The sequence below is a fragment of the Seriola aureovittata genome, chromosome 12, assembly GCF_021018895.1.
Source record: "Seriola aureovittata isolate HTS-2021-v1 ecotype China chromosome 12, ASM2101889v1, whole genome shotgun sequence".
Lineage (NCBI taxonomy): Eukaryota > Metazoa > Chordata > Actinopteri > Carangiformes > Carangidae > Seriola > Seriola aureovittata.
The window spans coordinates 16,704,217-16,720,105 of NC_079375.1; the positions used below are offsets into that span (position 1 = coordinate 16,704,217).

Sequence of the window (15,889 nt, forward strand, 5' to 3'; positions counted from 1 at the left end):
GGCTGCTGTGAAAAAACAAACAAACAGTAAAAGACGTATTGTGTGTCTATGCAAAACAAATGGAATGAAGGACAAAATGTTCCTCAGTGCACAAACTGAGAGGCTGTCAGACAGCGAGAGTTGCAATGATTGAAGCTTTCATCACATCTGTTGTAAAATGCACTCGAGACATCGCTCTCGTGTGTTTATGGGCTACTGGGAGTACTGATGCCCTGAAGACATCTATAGTAATGTTGTCTCCGTGGTTTTTACAGGCCTAGAGAGACGTACAGAAAATCCGCAGACAGGAAGGATGCGCCAACACATATTATTATTGAACTGTAAATCATAGGCATTGTCTTCTACAGCACCACAATGGGGGTTTGGACTGACTCGGTGCCAGTGAACTGTACTCTAGATGTATGATAGTAGAACCTTTAATTTGCTAGCATGCATTTTGTTCCTTGTTCTCCATCTAGAAATGGAACCACTCCTCGAAAACAAAAATAGTGAAGTGCAATGGTTGCATCTTTTTTTATACATTTAAATTCAAGATGCCTATGTCATTCTAGATGTTGTGTCTAATTATTTGCATGATCAATTTAATCTGCATAATTTGAGATGAGCCCGAATCCCATACTGTGTTTGAAAATCATCAAATCAACACTTACTTATCTGTGTGAGAGAGAGAGAGAGAGAGAGAGTGTGTGTTTGTGTGTGTGTGTGTGTGTGTGTGTGTGTGTGTGTGTGTGTGTGTGTGTGTGTGTGTGTGTGTGTGTGTACGTCCACTGGTGCATACAGATAAAAGTGTGTCTGCAGATGTTTGCACCAACAATCACAGAGCCAACTTTACTAATCTACCCCCACACACACATATGGGTGATGTCTCTGTGCCGTTGCCATGGTTTCAGGCTCGCTACAGGAGGGAGCATGCCCAGCAGAGGAGCGCTCCTTCGCTCCCCCTGGTGGAGAACCTGCTGAAGGACAACACAGACGGCTGCGCCCTGACTGCCCTGCTGCACTTCTACTGCCCACAGGCCGTCAGACTGGAAGGTAGGGTCAATCTGTAACCACACCCACTCTTACTTACCACCCACACCCTCTTTTATTTTAATTATTCCAAAAAGCAAACACACAAGACCAAAGTCAGTTCTGAATGGTATACATTGAGCTAACCAGAATGGTTTTCAGTCACAACTGGACAGCACAAAGGACCCTGTCTTCTGCTCTCACTGCTGCTGTAACTAACATACATTTGAACAGGGTACTTGAAACAAAGAGTGTATTTATTATCCATTTGCCCTTGTCTGGCAGCATTATGTGTAGTTAATAGTGTTTTATAGGCATCAGTGGGCAAACTTCTCATCCTAATCCTAAACTACAACATGGTCAATAGTTGATGGACCCTGTTTTGACTGTCTGTATTTACTGTCAAACAGAGAAGCTGTCGAGGATGATGAATAAAGAAAGACAGGCAGAGGCAGAGAGGATTCAGGACAGACATGGAGAAGGCGAGCGAGACAAAGAGAAACAAAGACTTGTTTCCTCTCAGCTCGCCTGCGCCCTTATTTCTAAAAATGCCCTGGGTTGGGTTGCGATTGGTCACGAGGGGTGTGTGACGGAGGACCGTTAGAGGAATAGCTGGCTGCTATTTCAAGGATAAACAATTCTCATGTCGGTGCTCTGAGACTCTTGGGATTGACCGTGGTTCACGGGCAGCTCATACACATGTGGACCAGATGTGGAAATGGGTTAAACTTCATTTAGATCGCTTGCTGGCAGCTTGATTTTAATCTAAGAAATAATGAACAAGTACAGTAATGAAAAGTGCTGTAATGTTTGGCTTCCTGTGCTCGGTCTGTTCTCTCTTGTCGGACATCCTACACATGCATGGGCCGTCCTTACAGTAACGTCAGGGGATAAAAATCCTGATGACTCATCCAGAGGGGAGTTTAAGGCGGTTTGAAAAGTTGTGTCATGAAATGTTTCAAGGATTTTGCCTGATTCAAATGAGCAACTGCACACAGCACAAATACCAGTGGGAGGGTAGTCGGGTAATTTCCCTCTCATCTATTCTTTTTTTAAACATAAACTCTGCCTTATCTTTTCCTTGTCTTCCTGTCTGGCCTTTTCCATCAACCCTCCCTCTTGTATGTGTTTGTGTGTGTGTGACCCCTCCCCTGGCTGAGTAGATATCTGCCTCAAGGAGACCATGTCACTGGCTGACAGTCTGTACAACCTCCAGCTGGTGCAGGAGTTCTGCAAGAACAACCTGAACCACTGCTGCCACTTCAGCCTGGAGGACATGCTCTACGCGCATGCATCCGTAAAGGTAATGGAGTATTCAAATATTAATATACATGTATGTGGAGCTGTTTTTATAATGTGGATTCAGAAGAAAGAGTCAAGGAAAGGAGTTTTTTGGGAATAAGGAGAGCTGGGGTGGGAAATTACAAATGGGAAAAAATGAGTCATGCAAGGAAAGATTTAAAAATGAATGTGTGTGTAGCAGGCTTGGTTCTCACAGGGGTTGTAATTGTGTGTGTGTGTGTGTGTGTGTGTGTGTGTGTGTATGTGGATGTATTAGTAGGGACATAAAGATCATTTTGCTACAGTGAGTATTGCTTCACTGCCAGATTAAATGAATATGACTGTCTGTGTGTGTGCAGTTGCTGCTTCTCTAGTACAGACGCTGCAGGCCAAATGCCCCCCCCCCCCCCAGACAGAGGACAAACTCTGCTTAGAGGAGATTCACAGTCCTGACCCGTCTCTGCTTGCCTCTGTTGTTCCTCTCCCCTCCGCATCACCGCGTTTTTTTTTTGTTTTGTTTTTTTTATCAAGCAACATAATCTGTGAACTTGCTGATTCACTCAGTCCTCAGGCAGAGTTTTCCCCATTTCACGCACACATTTGTTTCTGATTAATAAAAGTCTTACTGTACAATTTTAAGAGCATCTCTGGGCCCTCCTGGCTTCAGAAGCAGCAGAGCCAGTGTGGGTAAATAGTATGCGGAGAGCGTGGGTAGAAACATTTGGATTCAAGTCACGGTCCGAGCTGACCGGGACTTACCATTCTTCAAAACAACACAGCGGACCGTCTTCACACTTGTGCACTCTTTGTTCAGTTTCTCTCTCTTCATTTCTCATTCACATTGTTTATAATGTGTGTGTATTGACTGTATAGTGCCACAATAGTATGAGTAGGCAAAGAAGGGGAGAAAAGGGAGAGAAATGGTCACAGAGAGCGGCTAAAGGCTCTGGCTCACTGCCCATTCACCACAAACTCACTGCTTACTGAATCTTAATTAGTGTGTCTGTGTGTGTGCATGTATCTATTCATTTAATATATTACATTGAAGTGGGAATGTTGTATATCCCATTGAGCAGTTCACTGTGCTGCCTCCAAAATAAAGATACAAAGGCAAAGTGCAGCAGCAGTTTAAAGGAACAAAAATCCCAGCTTTTGTTGGTTTTGTCTTTTTATTTATCCCTGCTACAAAGAGAGGAACTGGTCAGTGCATGTTTCCTACAGATGAAATCCTCTGTGTCGGCCTCCAGAGTCTTTCTGTTTATAACACGCATGCATTTATCATTGATGGAGGTTACTCACTCGCTGCTTTGCGCAACCATTTGCACATATGTGACAAATTTAAACTAAACTCCAGATGGTGTTTTGGCAGGATATCAAGAGGCGTATGCGTTTGACATTAAACAACTCAGACAATGAAACATGTACAGGCATTCAGCAACATACAATACATACACATACGCACACCTTAGCCTGTTACCTAGCAACAGTTGGCAGGCCGTGACCTAACTGATCTGTCAAGTTGCCGTTGTAGCTCATCTTGCATCTTTACAGAGACACAAGGGAAGAGGGAGTTGCTGCAGGAGTTTAGTACAGCTGACTGCAAAGACAAACATGGTTCTAATGATATTAATAGATAACTACGTTTGTGACTGCAACATTAACCACAAAGGTGTGTGTCTCTGTGTGTGTGTGTGTGGTCTTGCAGAGTAACTATCTGGTGTTTATGGCTGAGCTTTTCTGGTGGTTTGAAGTGGTTAAACCCTCGTTTGTGCAGCCCAGAGTCTTCGACCCGAATGGTACAGTACAACGTCACAGGAATGGCATCAACACGCAGTTCGTTAACTCTAATAGTAAATGCAAAGTTGCAGCTACAGATTGATTGCATGACACATTTTCTGTTTTCTTCTGCAGCGTGTGAGCCTGTACCCTCTAGAAATATGGCTCCTGTATCCAGTCCAGTCAAACAGAGCTATGCAGACAGACCTGACAGCCCGGAAAACATCCCTGTCGAGGGTAAATAATCCACCTTTTATCATTTAGGGTGTGTTTTCTAATTGCTGTCTATTCAGTCGTATTCCAAGTTAAAATAGTTTACATATTGTATTTGTTTGCCAGGGCAAAACTGTCATGTGTGTAAAAACAACTTGGGTCACTTAAAGCAGTGCATATCTTTAGGCAACATGCGGGCAGAGATGTCACAGTGTTAGTGTGGGCTGGTTCATGTTCCCCGCTTGTAAAATACAGCAGAAGCCTTGATATCGATATTCTTCTCAACACAGTATTCACAGAACAAGTTTGTCCTCTACTTTCTTGAATTTGCCCGTACATGCTTTGATGGCACTTTTGAAAAAAATGACATAATCGCTACGATTAGCAGTTACCTGGGGCGTGAATACAGAACAGTGGAAGCATGTGTGGATGTGTTTTGTTTTGAAACCAGCGGCCCTCTAGTGGCTGATTTACAGCCACGCATTAGCTTTTATGCTCTCCTATTTCATTTGAGCCCTATACTTACTTAATAGCTATTATTAATTATACATTATAATTTTTAACCATTAGTAGCCAGAAGTTGAGGTGTGGACACTTGATACTCTCACTGTGGCATTTGTTATTGACTGGTGAGATAAAGAGGGATGTGATACAAACATTACAGTAATAAAATCAAGTAAACTGCTCTGTCTCTACAATAGGAATAATGAAGAGATCTACCTCCATGTCCTATGTAGATGGCTGTGTTGGGACATGGCCCAAAGAAAAACGGTTAGTACATGAAACATATACAAAAGCATTCCTTCAGTACATATCTGAAGTGGTTTGTTGTTTCTGTGTAGAACTAACAGTAAATTTTCCTCCACCATCAGCTCCTCCTCTCGAGGAATCTCCTTTGAGATTCCTCTGGACGGAGACCCGACTATGCTGCCCTGTGAAGCTCCCTCCCTCAGAGGTATGACCCGGTCGGCCAGCAGTGACGGTCTAGGGTTCAAAGTTCACTATGCATCCCGAGGAGGCATGAAGCGCCACCTCTCCCTCGTGCCCGTCAATGTAAACGGCCAGAGCAGACACATACCGGAGGAGGATGAGGACTTCATCTCCCACAAACCCCTGGGGCGGAACAACACATTCTCAGTCAAGAACCAAAGCAGGTACAGGAGAGTGGGATGTTTTAGGTCATGATTTTTAAATAATAAAAACCTCTGTCCTCTAAATTTGCATATTGTCAATTTAAAGAAACAGGTTTGTTTTTTTTTTTTCTGTTTTTTTTCCTACGTGAGATTAATAGATGGCTTTTTTATAAGTGAGGTATGTTTGAATGCACTGTGCAAAGTACCCTGTGGCCCCAGGGGATACCTTACCGTGCACAGTTTCTCTGGAATAGAGTAGGCCATTGGCACTCAATCAATTTAAGTAGCTGTACAACAATTATATGCCATTAGAAAAATGTATGTCTTTTTATGTATTCATGTTCAGTGATATAATGATTGTTTTTATTACCCCTATGGGAAAATAAAGACATTTATTTTGCCTAGGTAGGTGGTAGTTTAGTGTATTAAATAGCCTAAATTTATTGTTATATCCTTGCTAGTGTCTGCAGCGCCAAGATAAAGTATACTGCCTGTTCACTATCAGTTGCTTTTTCTGTGCTGCTCAATTTTCAGCAGTTCAACATACATGTAAACTTTTCTATATGTTAATTAAATGGTGTGAGAGCCCTTTGAGACATGGTATGATTTTAGCTTTGCTCATCTCCAGTCCTAATGTTTTCATACTTTGTACTTATTCACCTTGTACTAACAATGTTTCACAGGCCTAAACAAAATCCCCAAAATTACTGTATAGTTGCAATTACTTTTTCTAAGACAAGCGTGTTCTTTTGGATGTGGATTACATTTGTGATTTCATCAAATGTTTTTTGTTAATTGTGAAATAAGTTAAACCAGCCATCTATCTTGTCTCATCGTATGTCAGTATTTCCCCTCTTTAATAAATCAAGCTAAGCAAAGTTTATCGGACTTTAAGTTAATTTACCTGCATCTGTTCCAAGGCACTCCAATGGGGTCCTCCCTGACAGCATCCACAGCTCCAGCAATCACCATGGTAACCATAGCGGCCACATCAGCCCATCAACCCCTCCGAGCATTGAGGAGGCCCTGAAGATTATCCACGACACAGAAAGGCCCCACGCCAGCCTGGGCGTGGGGGACGGAGACAATGGCTTCTTTCTCCACGGTGCGGAGCCCTCAGACCCTGCAGGGGCCCAAGGTCAAGGAGACGACCTGGGTTCAGCTAAGGCTCGGCTGAATGAGCACGACCCCAACTCGGTGTCCACTGATGAAGTTGACACGGGCATCCATGTGAGGACAGAGGACATCCAGAGCTTGGATGAGGACTCCTCCTCACTGCGAGACTATTCAGATATAGACCCAGACTGTGAGGCCGTGACCAGGTCGTGCCCTCTGCCTGACCAGCTGGAGATGGAGACAAGCAAGGAAGGAGGGCGCAAAGAGGTTGGTGACACTAATCCTGAGGGTGAGAGGGGAAATGGAGTTGACAGGAGCAGCCCCTGTCCCAGCTCAGCACCCACAATCCCCAGATCTCACACTGTCAGCCCAGCCTCGTCGTCTGGTGGCTCTGGTGGAGGCCTGGTGCGGATGACGAGCTTTGCAGAGCAGAAATTCAGGAAGTTGGAGGGGAGGAGTAGTGGAGGAACCACACCAGAGAGTTCAGATCTCAACGTACCGTACACACACTCGACAAAAAACATTTCTTCTCAGGTTTGTGGCTTATTCTGCATCTTTGATTCTTTCAAACATTTGTTGCAGAGGCAGAAATGTAATATGAAGTTATGTGGGTTTGCGTAGAATTAACGGAAATTATCTTTGCACCTTCTTCTAGATCTCTACACCTCCTTTGCCAATCACATCTCCCTCCCCAGTAACACCTTCCCCCAGAGACCCCTCCCATGTCATAGCGTCAGAGATGATCCAACTGAGGATGAAGCTGGAAGAGAAACGCAGAGCCATTGAAGCCCAGAAGAAGAAGGTAAAGAGATGTACAGCAAGAGAGAAAGAAAAAGAGAGACGGAGAGAGAGACAGTAACAAATCTTCGAATATAAAAGCACACATCATGTTGCTCTTGTCACATTTTCCAGGTGGAAGCAGCTTTTACTCGCCATCGCCAAAGGATGGGCAGAACGGCCTTTCTGAATGTTGTGAGAAGGAAAGGAGTCACACCCCCCATCAGCCTTAGCTCAGGGGGAGCAGAAACACCTTCCCCAGAGCCGCTCATGTCCTCAAAGGGAAGCAGCCAGAGCAGCATGGAGCGGGCGGAGAGGTGCAAGCCAGATGGAGCAGCTCCAAAATCGCCCTGTGAAGATGGCGGAGGTGGGTAACCCTGAAAACGGGAGTTACCGAGTTATCTATCAGTTCATGATTATGTGAGGAAATAGTGAAAATGCCAATCAGAATTTTGCAGAGAACAAGGCGAGGTCTTGGAATTGCTGGAATAGCAGGATGGACAATGTGTATTTCTGAGTTGTGTTGTCCGCGATGCTTTTAGGCGTTAGGATTCTGTTTAAGTTGGTAACTAACTGATTGACATGTGTATTTAATGCGGTGATACAGGTGTTGCACCAGGAGAAATCGACCTTGCAGAATACACACGCTCCATTGAGAGACTGAACACGTCACTGGGCTTCCTGCAGACAGAAATGCAGCGTTTGGCCCAGCAGCAGGAGAGGATCATGGCCATGAGAGAGCAACAACAACAAGCCTGGGTCATTCCTCCTCCTGCTCCATCTCCGCACAGGTACCATTTAATGTTAGATGTTAATAATGTCATCAAAAAAATAATTTTACCATCCTCGTGTGAACTCATTTGCATGTGTTTGTGGGTATTTTTCCCACACAGGCAGCTGCGTGAGCTGCGTAGCAGCAGCGTAACAGGCCGGGGATCAGGCCGAGGCTCGGTTGGGTCTTTGTCTCCTATCCTGTCTTCTTCTGGCTCTCCACGTGCTCCTAATCGTTCCCCAGCTGGCATCAAGCGGCGGCCAGCCTCTTTCCATGCCAGGACGCCTCGGACTCCACGACCAAATGATCTGAAGGTCACCCCCTTCAGCCGAATGCTCAACACCCCCACTTCGGTGGACAGCCTACCCAGACTGAGGCGCTTCACCCCCAGCCAACCCCAGCTCTGTTCTTTCTCCTACTTGGGCAATGATGAGAGGTCTGGGGAAAACAAGAACCAAGAGGCCAAGAACAACAAAGAAAACGCTAAAGACAAAGAAGAGACAGTGGCTAAGAAGAGTGCTGGCACTCCTCAGCCTGCTACTAAAGAAACAGCCAAAGAGAAGGAAGATGAGCAACAGGAGAGGAGAAAGGCAGAACAGCCTCCTTTGAAGGGTGAAGTCAAACAATCAAGGATGTCAGAGGTGTTGCGTCAGCCGGTATCTGAGATCCAAGGGGCCGCAGGCAGCCAGGTCAAAGACGACCCTCAGGACAAGAGGGACCTGGTAGAGGTGCCTCTGTCTGGGCTGAAGCCTCCAGAAGGCCACAGTCAGGAGATGACAAGAGAGGGAGAAACTGGAGGAGATACTGTTGGAGACGATCAAAAGATGTGCTGTGGATTCTTCTTCAAGGTGAGCAACAGAATTATACATAATTATAATATCATATATGTCATATATACCTACATCACATTTAGACATTTTCTATTTTTTTATCGTCAAAGGTAACCCATGTAAAGTTAGTGGTTTCCCTAAATATTATCTGCCACATAAATTGAATTAAATACTCACCTGTAGGTGGAGGCTGAATTGGACTGAGATGTAGCCATTAACTAAACATTATGAATTTGAGCTGCTCTCTGTTGCAAAATTTAATTCTCTCCACACACTAGTGACCTTTTTGTGGAAATAGAGACTGAGACCTCCATGTTGTTTACTTCTGGACAGGCCCAAGCTAGCTGTTTCCCCCTGTTTGCAGTCTTTGTGCTAAGCTAAGCTAACTGGCTCCTGTTGGTAGCTTATTTTCCAAAATGTTGAACTATTGCTTTAAACTCTCCCCATCAAGTCTGTACGTATTGCTTGCTACCAACCAAACACATCTTATTTCTATATTTCCAAATCAATCTTTATAATACCATGCAGCAGTAATGTTATTAGTTGCACCTTTATTTGTCAGGTCAAAATGTCTGTTTTGAGAAGAGTCTATTCACCTATTCACCAGTTTAACTCCATATTTTTCCCCCTGGTGGGCCCCACCCTATAGTATGGGAACCACTGCAAACTATAATCACAGCTGATATGCATAGTTCATCAACTCCTCATCAATAATACAGTCTATACAGCCTTATGGTGCTGTATGCACGTAGCAACAACAGGAGGAATCTGATACTGAGCATGGTACAACATGTGCAGTATTGTGCCTGCTGAGCCATGAGCTGATCAGAGACGATACATTAGTGGATCTAGGCCAAAAAAACGAGCCAGAGCACAGACTCATGGTAGACCATTAGAGTTTTGATTATAGAGTGATGACCGAGCTTTGTTCACTGAGAGTAAATAATGCCACTTTGAATACCAGTTTCCTCCATAATTAAGTGAAGGCTTATCATTTGTGCATCCATTTCATGATGACAAATAGAAATATAGAAATATTTCCTGTAAACGATGCTCCGTGAACTATCAAGACACATCATCCTCTCAGTCTGACATCTGATTTCTAAAAGGAGGGATGAGAAACATATACACATTATGGTTTTATATTACCTTTATAGACTAGGCCTATTTATTCATGTGTTGTGAACTTGTCAAACACCAGGATGATGTAAAAGGGGAGGAGGATATGGCAGCAAAGAAAGCAGCACTGCTGGAGAAGAGGCTGAGGAGGGAGAAGGAAGCCCAGGAGAGGAAGCAACAGCAGGAGCTGGACCAGGAGCAGAAGAGGGAAGCTGCACGGTCTGTCTGTCTTCCTCATTTTCTGTGTATTTACCAACCCTAAAACAACACTGTCCCCTGGCTTATAACATCAACACCTATGTCACCTATACCTATACCTAATTCAATGTGCATGTGCTGATGTAGCAGGTTCCATTATGCTTTATTTACCCTCAAACGTTTGGTTGAAAGGTTTATTATCTAATTTTTGTGTCCTCCTCCAGGCTGAAAGCAGAGGAGGAGCAGCAGAAGAAGGATGACGAGAAAGCCAGGAGGGATTACATCAAGAATGAGTATTTGAGGATGAAGCAGCTCAAACTGATGCAGGACATGGACGAAGTCATCAAACCTCGATCTGGAAGTCTCAAGAAGAAGCCACGTCCCAAATCAATCCACAGAGACGTCATGGAGTCATCTACTCCCCCTGTGAGAGCAACAGGTGAGCAACACACAAACCACCTGCACAAACACACACTGTCACAGCCGCTAATCAGTGCTTAACCTCTATGCTGTTTTCATGTTGCAGGGGTGCGTCCTCGAGGCTTCTCAGTATCTAGTGTTTCTTTGGCGTCTCTCAATCTAGCTGACAACGACAGAGACCAGCCAGATAACAGGAAGAACAACAGGTAAGACCCACTCTCACTCAATCCCCATCCTGCTAGCTTAGCGTGTACTTAATAAAAAACAAAAAAAACAATGAATGAAGATTCCACAGATAAATGACTCTCTTGACTTTTTCAAGTGTGCTTGTTTTGCAGATTGATTCTATCATGATGTGTACACAGTTGCAGCAAGTTGTTTAACATGCTTACCAATTTCAAAGGAGTCTGAATGATCCCGTTAAGGGAGCCATTTGTAAGATTTGCTGTTGTAACAGAGCTAATGTTAGCATTAACCACTGTTTACTTGCCAATTTTGCAAAGAGCTTCATTGCCATCGCCATTGTTGTGTTTACAATACTAGAGGTTATAATACATTCTCTAAGCAGCACTACTTCTTGAGGGCAGACTGAATGCTACAGTGACTCGGTATCCGAAAGTGATAATACGGACTAGTGGGCCAGAGCTAGCTGGTTGTCATGCTAACTTCAGTAGAAGAAGAGAAGTGATAGTGAAGGATTTAAGTTCGATGCTAAACAATGTTCCTTCTAGACTGGCAAGTAAACAGCTGTTAATGCTAACGTTGGCTATGTAGAAATAGCAAAAAACTCCTTTAAGTTAAAGCCAATATTAATTTGATGAGAGTTTGAATTTTGTGTCCTTAACGTACTTTGCTCTTTGTGCTATTTGTGACCCGTAATTTAACTTTTCTTTATGTTTCACCTTTTGAACTTGAGTTCATTTATTTATGTCACCATTATGACTTTGCTCAGCTGGGACTTTGAATCAATGGGGTGTTTTGTTGTTGAGGATGTTGTTTCCTATGAGGCTTACACTCTGCTTTTTGATTCTCTTTTATCCCTCTCTTCTTTTTCTTCAACTTTGCATGGATTCCCTCAGAGGCAATAAAATAGCTTCTGCACATATCCCATTCTTTCTAAACTCTCCTAAAGAAAGAAAGGGAAGGTCAGTAATGCTCTGGAAAGAAGTGCCTCCACAGATGAAGTGTATGAAACTACTGTAGGTGTGGCTCCGTGTAGATATAGTTCCATGTAACTTTGGTTTAGCCTACATTTCATTAGGCAGTCTTTCAACACAGATTGTAGTTCATTGTAGTTCTTGCTTCTGTATTAAAGTACATTGGACGTGCGTGGCTGAACTGTTTCCGCCTCAGTTCTCCTGCTCTTTATCCTCTCTGTCTTTTGCAGTATTGCTCTCTTCTCCATGCTGGCTGCTCTGCGCTTTACCGCTGTGTTTGCTGTTTCCTCCACAAGTACTCGAGCTCATCTCTCGCAGTTAGCCATAAAGACAGCACAGAGACTTTGCTTTGCTTGGCTGAACATGCCTTTCTGTTCCTCACCGCACAGCTTTGTCAGAGTGTGTACAATAAGATGTAATGCAAGACAACAGGCAGGGCTTGGAGAATTATGTCACAGTGTCTGACCTTGTTTTGCCACATCTCTCTGTGTTTCATATCTGTGTGTGTATGTGCATGTCTGTCCGTGAAATCATGTTGGTGTTTGCTTTCATATCTTGTACATGCTTATGTGTGTCAATGTGGTTTTGTGGTTGTTGTTATGTTTGTGTGTGTGTGTCATTTGTTGTATGTGATCGTCTCTAGGCCGGACTCTGCGGAAGGTTTTTCTTCTTGTCCTTCGGCTGGAAGTCGCAACGGAGAGAAGGACTGGGAGAATGATTCTACCACCTCCTCCACTCCCTCTAACGCTGAGTACACAGGTAGAAGTCACCCTGTTTACTTAGATAATGTACATTTACATAGCTACTGTACATAACATGACATTTTGTTGCTGCACGCTCACGCCTGTGCTTTCTTCCTTTCCTCCAGGACCCAAACTATACAAGGAGCCCAGTGCAAAGTCCAACAAGCACATCATCCAGAATGCCCTGGCTCACTGCTGCCTCGCTGGCAAGGTCAACGAAGGGCAGAAAAACAAGATACTGGATGTATGTTCAGCATTTAGTGTTTGGCCTGTTTATATATTCTTGAATTGAAAGAATGCATAGCAATGACTTCTTACCGTGATCTTCTGCAGGAAATGGAGAAATCCGAAGCCAATAACTTCTTGGTGTTGTTCCGTGACGCTGGATGCCAGTTCAGGTCAGTGTACACCTACTGCCCCGAGACCGAAGAAATCACCAAACTAGCCGGCATCGGGCCCAGGAACATCACGACCAAGATGATCGAGGGCCTCTACAAGTACAACTCAGACAGGAAACAGTTCAGCCAGATCCCAGCCAAAACCATGTCCGCCAGTGTGGACGCCATCACCATCGCCAGCCATCTGTGGCAGACCAAGAAGCAGGGGACGCCCAAAAAACTGCATCCTAAGTAGTGCCAGATGGTTGGGCAACATTTGAACATGCTTCTCTGGAAAGAACACAGAAGAATTTGTGGATTTGACTTTTTCATTAAAGGGACATGTGGTCCCACTGTTATAAATCACAACTGGAATGTAGAACACAAATGGGCCTCTCAGACGTTGTTGTTACAATACAGAGCTGACTGTTACACTCTGGACTACTTAAAAGGGGCACAAGTATGTACTTGTCAGCATGTGTATCAATGTTTTCGTGTGCCAAAAAAAGAGAAGAAAATAATAGGCGGACCATTGCCTTACCTAGTTGAACCACTGAAGCACTGAATGTCACGCCTCTGGAAGAGGCAGTTTGGTTTCTATAAGTTGATCATGTGTGGCCTTATGCTTGTTTTGTGTCATATGGATGCGCTGTGAGTGTTGGTGTCATTTTGTCAGCGCCTGTTGAAAAGGTCTGTTGTGGTACAGGAGAAGTTGCGTGCACACACAGATCTGGGACGCCCCCTCCATGGTTGTTAAAAAGGTGGCCTGTCTGATCTGTGATCAGGTAGAGGCAGCATTTTTGGTGAGGGTTTTGCTGCTATACAGGCACGTTTTTTTTTTCTTTTCTTTTTTTTCTTTTTTCTTTTTTTTTTTTACATGTGACTGAAAAACCTATGAGCAGTTCGAATTTGTGTATGTGTGTATAGTGAAGTGCCAAGAAGAGTGAGGAAAATACCTCAGTTGGTGATTGCAATTACTTTCCAAAAGTGTAAAGTGATGAGATTATTGAGCAAACGGAGTACCATCAAACAATTCTGGAAAGCACCTGCAATGGACTCTTAATTTATTATTGAAGATATTTTAAAAAGGCGTCTTAGATTTTATTCAGAGAAACATAATATACTGTAGGTATATAAGTTAAATTAGTTTGTATATAATGGCAGTTCCATTCACAACGAACAAGTCAGCTTGTAGTAGCTTTTGAGTAGCTTTTATAATTTATCATGTACGTGTATCAGTATGTTGTTGTTTGGGGCCTTTTATTGTGCTACAGATGCAAAAAGTGATCACTCAACAGTATCACTGATAAGACTATCATCAGTATTAGAATAGACGGAAATCCCACACTGTGTCATCAGTCTGTGCAATGATCAGAGTAATTTAAATAATCACCATTGACCATGTTGCAGCCGGAACTAAATACTAGATACTCCAAAATGTCACTTTAATGTGGATATTGTCTGAACTATTAGATCTTGATTACCCTTGAAGTAGTCCACAACTGTAAATAAATGAATTCACCTATGATAGCACTTCAAGACCCTGTCCACCGTCATTAAGTCTAATCAAAGATGTTCCCACTTCAGGACTGTCCTGCTTGTTACTCTACATTGACATTACTGTTACATTTGTTATCACGCGTTCCTTCAGTATGTGTTGACACTGTACAGATATATTTTGGCATATAGAAGTATTTTTTGTAACGACATTTACCTGTTGGAGGTGCGTACTGATGAAGATGCAGAAGGAAGTGTGTTGAGAGCAAAGTGTAGCCGAGGAGGCAAGGTATATGAAGTCTCACTGAGGCTTTGTTGTGGTATTGTATGAAATCCAGTGAGTATACTGAGAAAATCATACTATTTTTTCCAACTCTGAATTCATTTTCTTTTCAGTTAACTAAATATGCCCAATTGTTCATGGATTTTTGTTTTTTGTTTTTCTATTCCTTTGAGCTTTATTAAAATGCCAGCTATCAACAGTACTCATGGTGTCTCATTTCATATTCCTGTCTTGATTGATTCAAGTGTACTGTGATTCCTTTTTGTTTGAAACTGATATTAATGTTGACTGACATGATATCACTCTCTTGTCCTTATCTTTTCAAATACATAAGTAAATATCATGCACTGATGCTTTACCTGCTGGTGCCATAATAATGTCAAGTCTTAAGTCTTAAGTCACTTTTATTTATACTATAACAAATCACAAATTTCCCTCAAGGGACTTTACAATCTATACAGCATATGACGCTCTCTATCCTTAGACCCTCAATTCAAACCATTTAATGTGGAAAAAAGGAATAAATGTCCACGAAGCGCATGAATCCTTTCTCAAGGATGGACAGACATGAAGCAGATGAAGTGGAGAATAAACCAGAATAGCAAGATTACAACACAGAAAATTAGGATGACACTGTAACGCAGGACCGGCCTTTCTTGACTTTGTATTTTAGTGTTGCAAATTACTTGTGACATTTGCAGTTAATCAAATTAGCCAACATGCAGTTAACCTGGAGCTTTGTGGGGCCCCTGAGGGTCTTGGGCCTAGGATCATTGCCAACTTTGCCTGAGTGATCATGATTATCAGTCTTGATCATTATTATTGTGCTTTGTAGGTTGCACAAGCACAGACTATCAGAAGAAAAAGATTACAATGGGTCTGTATACTCTGCAGGACCATACACACATTTGTTGTCACTGTGCATTTGTTCCAAGACTAAACAAGAAAAAAAATTCAATTGTTGTCAGTCCAACAAAGGCGCAAGACACTGAGAGTGAAAGAGACACAAAATGACCACAAACAACACATTTTGTGTCTATCTCTGGTTGTTTTGTGCTGTTTTGCTTCTCTTTGTGCTTCTCCGTTTCTTAGGGTCATGTTGCATCTATATCGGTCCTTTTGTGTCTTTTTCTGGAATATTTTGCAGGTGAAGACACGGGCTCCCTGACTCCTTGGGCTCCTGGAGCTG

General features: G+C 43.1%; 1 protein-coding gene across 3 annotated transcripts in view; it reads left to right on the top strand.

The window, feature by feature from the left end:
• camsap2b (calmodulin regulated spectrin-associated protein family, member 2b) overlaps nucleotides 1-14,902 on the top strand; it is a 33,472-nt gene extending 18,570 nt beyond the window's left edge. Inside the window, exons 5-22 of one of the 3 annotated variants that reach the window (XM_056391762.1) lie at nucleotides 891-1,032; nucleotides 2,172-2,311; nucleotides 3,995-4,085; nucleotides 4,201-4,302; nucleotides 4,980-5,049; nucleotides 5,151-5,432; nucleotides 6,332-7,061; nucleotides 7,183-7,329; nucleotides 7,440-7,671; nucleotides 7,912-8,095; nucleotides 8,198-8,924; nucleotides 10,108-10,244; nucleotides 10,448-10,662; nucleotides 10,750-10,849; nucleotides 11,723-11,842; nucleotides 12,444-12,559; nucleotides 12,669-12,787; nucleotides 12,877-14,902. In XM_056391762.1, coding sequence (XP_056247737.1) covers nucleotides 891-1,032; nucleotides 2,172-2,311; nucleotides 3,995-4,085; nucleotides 4,201-4,302; nucleotides 4,980-5,049; nucleotides 5,151-5,432; nucleotides 6,332-7,061; nucleotides 7,183-7,329; nucleotides 7,440-7,671; nucleotides 7,912-8,095; nucleotides 8,198-8,924; nucleotides 10,108-10,244; nucleotides 10,448-10,662; nucleotides 10,750-10,849; nucleotides 11,723-11,842; nucleotides 12,444-12,559; nucleotides 12,669-12,787; nucleotides 12,877-13,176 — 3,954 coding nt within the window. In that variant the 3' untranslated portion in view covers nucleotides 13,177-14,902. The remainder of the gene's footprint in view (nucleotides 1-890; nucleotides 1,033-2,171; nucleotides 2,312-3,994; nucleotides 4,086-4,200; nucleotides 4,303-4,979; nucleotides 5,050-5,150; nucleotides 5,433-6,331; nucleotides 7,062-7,182; nucleotides 7,330-7,439; nucleotides 7,672-7,911; nucleotides 8,096-8,197; nucleotides 8,925-10,107; nucleotides 10,245-10,447; nucleotides 10,663-10,749; nucleotides 10,850-11,722; nucleotides 11,843-12,443; nucleotides 12,560-12,668; nucleotides 12,788-12,876) is intronic. The other 2 variants (XM_056391763.1, XM_056391764.1) reach the window with 2 other exon arrangements.
• Nucleotides 14,903-15,889: the final 987 nt, after the last annotated feature.